The sequence below is a fragment of the Tauraco erythrolophus genome, chromosome Z (genome assembly GCF_009769465.1).
Source record: "Tauraco erythrolophus isolate bTauEry1 chromosome Z, bTauEry1.pri, whole genome shotgun sequence".
Classification (NCBI taxonomy): Eukaryota; Metazoa; Chordata; class Aves; order Musophagiformes; family Musophagidae; genus Tauraco; species Tauraco erythrolophus.
The window spans coordinates 36,948,672-36,956,682 of NC_141496.1; the positions used below are offsets into that span (position 1 = coordinate 36,948,672).

Below are 8,011 nucleotides of genomic sequence, written 5' to 3' on the forward strand. Positions count from 1 at the left end.
GATAAAACAAAATCACATTATATATTTCTACATCAATCAGCAGGACAGAAAACTGTCTAAAAATAAGGAGAAAGACCTAAATAAATCCTTTTACGAAAGACAACAAAGCAAAATCTAAGCCTCAGCATTTAATTAACTGCAAATAAAAATAAAGAATAAAAGAAACATCAAACTCATTTGAAAACAGGATTGAAACCAAGATGTCAGCCTGGCAGAATGGAGAAAGATAAAAGATACAGCAAAGCCCTGAACATAAGCAATTATACTATCTAGGTGTGAAAAATGGGAACCAACAACAAAATAAATAAATTAAAAAAAAAGGAGATGCCCAGCTGGTCAAGGAGAGGCACACTCTGCATTAAATATGGCGAATATAAAGGTCCACCTAAAAAACGATGCTTTGCAATTAATTCTTGGTAAGATTTTCTTGAAATAGCACATTAGTCTGATGAGAAGTTAACAAGCTTTAAAACCGCAGTTTTACCGAAATTCATGATTTTTTCAAGCACCCTGGCTTGGAAGGTTTATGTCTACTGACAGTGACAGCTGAGCAGAGAAATCAGGAAGGAAAAGTCGAGCTGTAAGACTTAAGGCACCGAGCATGACAGAACCACCACGACCAGGGTTCCGCCTGCCGGGAAGGATGCCCGACGGAGCACCCGGGTGCGTCTTTGTGTGTACGGACAGTTCGTGTGTCCTTTACTCTATAAATGAGAAGGGGAATTTCAGCTTTAAGCTTTTAACATCCCTTCAAAACTACGTGCGCTGTTGTTGCTCGGGCAGTGGTCGGGGGAAGGCGGCGGAGGCCTCCGGGAGGGAACGGCCCATGGGAACGGGGTCCCGGCGGCGCGAGGGGACCCGGCGCTCGGAACCGCACCTTCTCCTCGGCACAGAACTCTCGATCGTGTCCGGATCCGTGATTTTCAGAGGCGGGTGCAGCCAACGGAAGGGAAGAGCAGGTAAGAGAGAAACGACTGAAATTTAAAACTGAGATTCGTTTTTTTATTATTTTTTTTTACTTGATGTCCCTGAAGGTGAACGGGTGACAGTTATCTCCCACGACGGCCACAACACCCCGCCATGTGCCAGTACCCCCTCCCGGCTCCTTCCTCGCCCTGTCCCGCTCCCTCTCCCCGGGCTTTCCGCCCCCGCCCCGCGCCGCCGCCGGACACCCGGCAGGGTGCCCCCGCCCCCCGCACGACCCGGCCTTCACAGCTCCGTTCGCCCCTCCGCAGACGGGTCGCGGCCGCCTCCCGCGGGCAGCGCCCGGCCCTGTCGCGACAGGGGAGGGGGCTCCAACCCCTCCGCCCCCTCCCGCAGCGGCTGCGCCCCACCGGCCCCTCCGCGCTCCTTCACGGCTCCCCGGCTCGCTCACCCGCCCGCCGCTGCCGCAGTGGGCCGGGCCCGTGCCCGTGCCCGCCCCGCAGGCCCCGCCTGCCGCCGCGGCGCCGCGGGGGGCGGCTCGCCGCCGGGGACGGGCGGCGGGGCCATGTCGGCGCTGGAGTGGTTCGCGCACAAGCCCCTGGGCGGCGGCGTCTTCTGGATCCAGGAGCGCTTCTACGAATCGGGCAACCGGGCCAACATCTGGCTGGTGCGCGGCTCGCAGCGGGACGTGGTGATCGACGCGGGGCTGGGGCTGCGCAGCCTGCCCGACTACCTGCGGGCCGCCGGGCTGCTGGCGCCGGCGGAGGGAGCCGGGCCGCGGCCGCTGCTGGCCGTCGCCACCCACGTCCACTTCGACCACTCGGGCGGGCTGCAGCACTTCGAGGAGGTGGCGGTGCACAGCGCCGAGGCGGCGGCCCTGCTGCGCGGCGATAACTACGAGGCCGTCACTTGGCTGTCGGACCGGGAGGTGGTGCGGCCGCCGCGGCCCGGCTGGCGGGCGCGGCAGTTCCGCGTGCCGCCGGTGCGGCCCACCCGCCTGCTGCAGGACGGTAAGCGCGGCCGCGGCCCGGGTGCTACCCGAAAAGGAAACTGAACTTTCCCAGACTCGTTTTGGAGTTTTGGAAAGCGGGCGTTCTTTATTGCAGCGCTGGGTGCACGGGGGATTTCTCTTCCTAGCGTGCACGCCCGGCTTCTGGACAGAAAATTAGTTACACACTACAGTCACGCACAATTCATAACGTATTTACATATTCTTAAACTATTGGTTAATTTTCTCTCGCTTTACGTGTAAATTACTTCGCATGCTCAGTTCTCTTCCTGCGCCCCTTTCTTTTGGGTCTGGGGTGCATTTAGGGTAGGTGGTCCGTGAGTCGGTGGTCGCGATCTCCCCCTGCCGGAATTACCTTTTCCCCCAAGTCACTGCATGTTCACAGTTCAGAAAAACGTGAGAACAAAGTTTAAGCAGTTTCTGGGATGTTCCTCCGAGGGCAGACAGTGCTTGATAAAGAGTCTCCTTTTTAATCACTCCTGACAGCTTCAAGGATGGTCATCTCGTTAGTTTAAGTATGCGTAAATCACCTGCTGCCGACTAAACCCTTCATGAAACTCTTACGCAAAAGCTTTAACCCCTTTATTGTTGGGTAACGCGGGCGCAGCCCCTCCCTCTGAACTGGTACTTGCCTTAGTGCCCGAGCGGCGGCAGTGCCAAGAGACGGTTTCGTTCTTCCGAGCCCTGGGTCGCAGGGTGCCGTCCTTCTTGCCTCCGTTCTCGTGCTGCGCCGTGGAGCTCCTCTTGGCCATAGTCGAACCGGTGTTTTCCCGCTTACCGCCCGTCTCTGCAGCGCGCTTTGCGGAACCTACATGCCGTCCTGGACATGGGACAAAAACTGGGACGTAGTGGGTTATAATTCTTGTTTCGACCAGTTCTGAAAGTATGGCCAGGGTCTGAGAAGCATGCATAAAATGTCCTGTGCTTGCCTGTTTGACTGTTGTTTTTTTTCTTTAGATCGAGTCACTGAACAGTAATTTGAGTGACTGACTAATTGGGCACCCCAGGTCTAGCCTTAGGCTTCTAACAGTAAATCAGTTCTGCCATCTGGTGTGGCCTTTATAAACTGTCAAGGCATAGCAATGTAAAGAACAAAGCAGTTTATCGAAACAGTACAGCGAAGAATACGGATTTTGTTTTACAGAATTTATGTAAATGTAACATTTACAGAGGTGGCTTGTTACAGATTTTAAAAAAAATCCATTTAGTCACTGCTACGTAACAATAAGTAGGTTATTTTGGCAACAAACAGCCCAACAGTACAATATGGGGAAGCAGAAGTTGAAGGGTAGCGTTCTGACAGACAGGTGACACCTTTTGCAGGGCACTTGGTCCGTTCTTGGCTGTATTAGGCCATCCTGCATTGTTGCTTGGAAAAGCAGAACTGAACTTACTGAAGGCTTCAGAGAAGATCTGATGTGACATTTAACTATAGTCAATCAGCAGAAGTTTAAGGTTTTTTTTTTCTTTAAAAGGGAGGAATTACTTAAAAAAAAAAAAATCCTGTAAAAGAACAAGCACACCCGCTGTGAAAGTAACATCAAAGTTCATAAGAGAACATTAATTGAGGCGCAGTGCATGGAAATGGCGTGTCATCTCGGTGCATGTGTCATTGCTGTGGGGTTGAGGATATCCAGCGACACTGAAAATACTGAATGTGGCAGGGGCAATGTTCTGTTACGATCCAAAGCCACAGCTTTCACTGGTGTGTTGCCTGCTTCACTTGTTTAGTTTTTGCATTACTTTAATCTTAGCAGACCTTCCAAGCACTTTTAATTTTGGCTGTGCTAGGTAAAATTGCATTTACTTGTATTATGCCATACCATTTTCTGTTTTCCGAGTTACTTGTATCTTCTAAGACTCAGTTTCCTTCAGCTGTCCCAGTCCTTTTTTTTCCTTACATCCTGTACATTTCTTCTTTAAATTTTGAGTGCCATATTCTGTTTCTTTTTACTTTTCACAGTGCCAGGAACAGTTTGAAACTCACTGAAACATTTTCCTCCATTAACTTCTTCACTTCCATTGTGGTTTCATGCACCAATACAGGCATTTTCTGCACAATCTTCTCCATAGTCAAGTCTATGTCTTTCTCCTACCAAGGCTTTGCAACATTTTCCTGAAGGAGAATTTGGCTAAAAGTTCTCTCTGATAATTTTGAAACTAGCTGCTTCTGCAAACACAGAATTTGCAGAACACATAACTGTTTCCATGAACAGAACACACTGTTTCCATGTTAGGTGTAGCGTGGTCAGATATTAGCCATTCAGTGACTTCCAGACTCTGTTCTAGCATGTTCAGTAATCCTTTTCAGTGGAGTACCAAAGCGCATCAGATCCTGTCAGGAAAGGTCTGCCTTTCAAGAGTTAAGTACCTTTAGGCTTGCTGAGTCTTGAGTAAATTCATGGCATGCCTGTCTCTGGTGTGAGACAGCTCTGTAATTTTCAGATTTCTAATACAGTAGAGGTTTGGTAACTTTTTCTTGTTCTCCTTGAAAGGCATATTACATCGATTTTAAAACGATTTAAGCATCGTTTTACGATGATACTGGATGTTAATATTTTTAGAATTGTTTCATATAGTTGTTAAGCAGCTGCTTCCGAGAAGGTTGCTTATGTGTTGCTCGTCTTTCCCTACACAGCCCTAAAGTATACTTATTTACCACCTGTAAATTAATGGGTTTTACACATTTATAATTAAGCTGGCATTACAATTTAAAATCAACACCAAACTTACTTGGCCTGTTCTCCATCCCGGCACTGACTTTTTGCTGAAAGTACCAGTTCAGTGTGCAGTACAATGAAAGGCTTTCACATTTAAGCTAGCAAAAAAATGCCCTAATGTTAAGAAAGTTCTATTTTTATATACCTGATTGAATGAGATGAAGAGAGTGTGCGGAGGCCAATCTTGGTTCTCCTCCAGCAGTTTATGTTCTGTGATTTTGCCTTTCAAGAGTAACAGCAGTGCAATTCTAGGTGAATTAATAGGGTAAAATTACTATAAATTTGAAATACTTACTTTGCAAACTTTCAAAGGAGACCCAGCTAAGAAGTGTTCTGTTTGTTGACCATTTTATCTTCTCTGTCATTTTTCTTTTTCACATTGTTTAGTTGATATGTGATTAATACAGCCCAAGCCTGTGTTAACTATTACTATAAATAGGGAAAATACCTTAACGTCACGTGTATCTTTCAGATGCCTCTTTGGCATTCACCAAGAAAACAAATGTCCCACTCCTGTTGTCGTGGATATATAGTATGTATAAACTCTCAGGGTATGAGTAGGTCGTGCTCTTTGTGGTGTTTGATAGACGTGATAAATGCGTACGTTTCCTGTAACACATTTGTTTGCAGGGGATGTGATCAGCCTTGGAGACCGACAGCTTACTGTCATGCACATGCCTGGTCATTCCAGAGGCAGTATTTGCCTGCACGACAAAGACCGGAAGATTTTGTTCAGCGGAGACGTGGTGTACAATGGATCCATGATTGACTGGCTTCCCTACAGCAGAGTAAGTGACTATGTTGCGAGCTGCCAGCGCCTCATGGAGTTAGTGGACAGAGGTCTGGTGGAGAAGGTACTGCCTGGGCACTTCAACATATTTGGGGCAGAAAGGCTGTATCGGTTAGCTTCCAACTACATTTCGCAAGCTGGAGTTTGTCACAAGGTTTCTACTTGTGCCATGAGATCCATTGCAAGCGTAGCACTTCGCATTGCCAATTCAAGAGTCACTTCTGAGTGACAGTGCATTTTGTACGGTCTGTTCCCTGTTGAAAAACCCAGTGGCTTGTGAAAGTGTTTATACAAGCAAAAGCAGCGTGAGTTAGTAAAAAGCTGGCAAATTGACACAGATGAGCTGCAAAAATTCTCCATATTTTTGCCTACTTTATTCCTATTTTTATAAAAAGTACGTAAGCTAGTAGCTTTAGCCAAGCTACCATTTTTCTTTCTATTTTTTCAGGGCATGTTTGCACATGTATTGTGATTGAGATATACTGTTTTATTTTTGTTACGATTCTGACAGATGCATATATGCCAAAATGAGAGGCTTTACAGTCATGCCTGAAACCTTGTTGATGTAGCACTAGGTTTGTGACTATTCACTCAACTCCTGCTCAGGTTTTGGCTTAACACAGCTCGTGCCAAGAGCTGGTGTGTGCTGGGAGCAGCACTACTAGGTCAAAGCAAGAACAACATCACACAGGACCTGGTGGGCAGAAAGAGGTAAGGGCCATTCTGCAGCCATTGTCACCTGCCGCTCAGTGTCCGCTGCACCCATCCTGGCCTGCATCTTTGCAAAGTAGCAGGCAGTTTCTTCAGAATCCATCAGCATATGGAAATGCTTCCGAGCTGGAAGGTACAGATACATCAGTTTACCCAAAAAAGCTTCTGATGCGTATCCCACAGCAGACGGACTGCTGAGGCTTTCGTGCTTCCCGGAGTGGTGCAGGGGATGGGATGCCTGCACTATGACCAAGGAGCAACAATGAGAACTCTCACCATCAGCCAGGGAACTGTTCTGCTCATAGGCGTGCAAGTTAGGAATCAGAAGAATTGGTGAACTATTGAATTAATGTATACAAAGTGGATTAAGCCCTTGCTTGATGTGTTGGTGTTTTTTCTGATGAGCTCATAAACTAAAGCTTATTTACAATGGAGTATGTTGTTCTGTAAATTTGACAGAACAGGACTGTGACAAGCTTAAAAGTTTTGTGTTTAAAATTATTTTTATGGTCCTGGATTGTAACTCGGTTGTTAATGCTCTGTGGTAGGCGAAGGATGGAGGCTTTAACATTACCTCGCCCAACTGCAGGTGCTGGATTAAGCAGCTGATACACTTGTTACCACAAAGTGAATGTAACTTGAACTGTTTTACTGTTTGCTTGCAAAGTGTTTGGTGCATATCGTTTTTATGAAAAGTAAAGTGCATTGCATTTGACTCTTGTTCCAAAAACAGTGGAATACATTGAGAAATGCTAATTGACATTGTAACTTGCTTATGAATATTGAATGTGTGATACTTAAAAGCTGTTGAAATGGTTAAAGTTTGTGTAATTATTCTATCAGTACATACATATTTAACTTTTTTAAAAGGACACTGTCTGATGTTATTTTTGTATATAGACATACATACTTTCCTAAAAAGAGTGCAAGTGTTTTTCCCAAATTTTAGTAGAGTTTAACCTGATTTGTTTGGCTTTCACTTTGTGGGGAAGCTTTTTCTCTCCCACTTATCATACCCAACAGAAAGGGAGCCCAAAGTTTGGGCTCTGTCTGAGGCATGGGTGAGTGGAATTTGATAGCCTTCTTAATAGGTGTAAATTCTGGTGAAAAAAAAAAACAGTTGCAGAATAAAAAGCATCTCTATCTAAAAATTCTGTAAGAGAGTATCTTATGTAATACTTTTCTCCTTTCACAGATCACTGCACTCCTGCCTTTACTATTTTAATGATAGGTTGTGACGTGCCTAGTTCTTGTTACCAGTGCCTGTCTCTGAGCTGAAGCAAAATTTTAAGTGAGCAGGACAGGTGTAGAAATGCAGCACTTGAAAGACAGGCTATCCCTTGGATCGTAGTCTCTTTTTTTGGGAAATGCAGGTACGTCTGTACAGTCCATGAGGAGCATTTGATCAGTGGGTAGACCTCTGTCATAAATGAAGCTAACAGGTTTTTATCTTCGCCTCATTTACCTAGAGGAAAAAATACAAAAGGTTAGCCTGGGAAGCAAAAAAGCCCTTCAGTGAAGAGACGTAAAACAAACGCCACAGTGTGGTTTTCCTTTTTAGCCTGCTGACGCATGCCACTATTTACCTGGCAGTCCAGGGGTTAGGGCAATCCAGGTTCTTGATAGCCAGGGGTTCACAATGGGCAATCAGAGATCTGAGGTGGGAAAGTCAGAACGGCTCAAGAAATGCATAGCACTAGACCAGTTACTGAGATGAAGCCACAGTTACCCAATGGTAATTGATGGGAATACCTCCAAATTAGCCATCTGCGGCATCATACCAGTAGTAATCTTGCTCTGTGCATTTGTGAAGGCTGGAGCCCTTTTGTTGGAGCACTGGTGATAACTCTGTGACAT

At 46.3% G+C, this 8,011-nt stretch overlaps 1 protein-coding gene across 1 annotated transcript; it reads left to right on the forward strand.

The window, feature by feature from the left end:
• Positions 1 to 1,489: 1,489 nt before the first annotated feature.
• Positions 1,490 to 7,746, forward strand: MBLAC2 (metallo-beta-lactamase domain containing 2). Its single transcript, XM_086629217.1, has 2 exons — positions 1,490 to 1,934; positions 5,284 to 7,746. Exons 1-2 carry the CDS (start codon positions 1,490 to 1,492, stop codon positions 5,670 to 5,672), a joined length of 834 nt encoding a protein of 277 aa, XP_086485343.1. The 3' UTR covers positions 5,673 to 7,746.
• The last annotated feature ends 265 nt before the right edge of the window (positions 7,747 to 8,011 follow it).

Bases quoted from the DNA above. Each gene is read 5' to 3' on its own strand.
- MBLAC2 (XM_086629217.1), top strand. From the start codon at position 1,490: ATGTCGGCGCTGGAGTGGTTCGCGCACAAGCCCCTGGGCGGCGGCGTC. The intron at 1,935-5,283 runs GTAAGCGCGGCC...ATTTGTTTGCAG, and splicing joins CACCCGCCTGCTGCAGGACG to GGGATGTGATCAGCCTTGGA.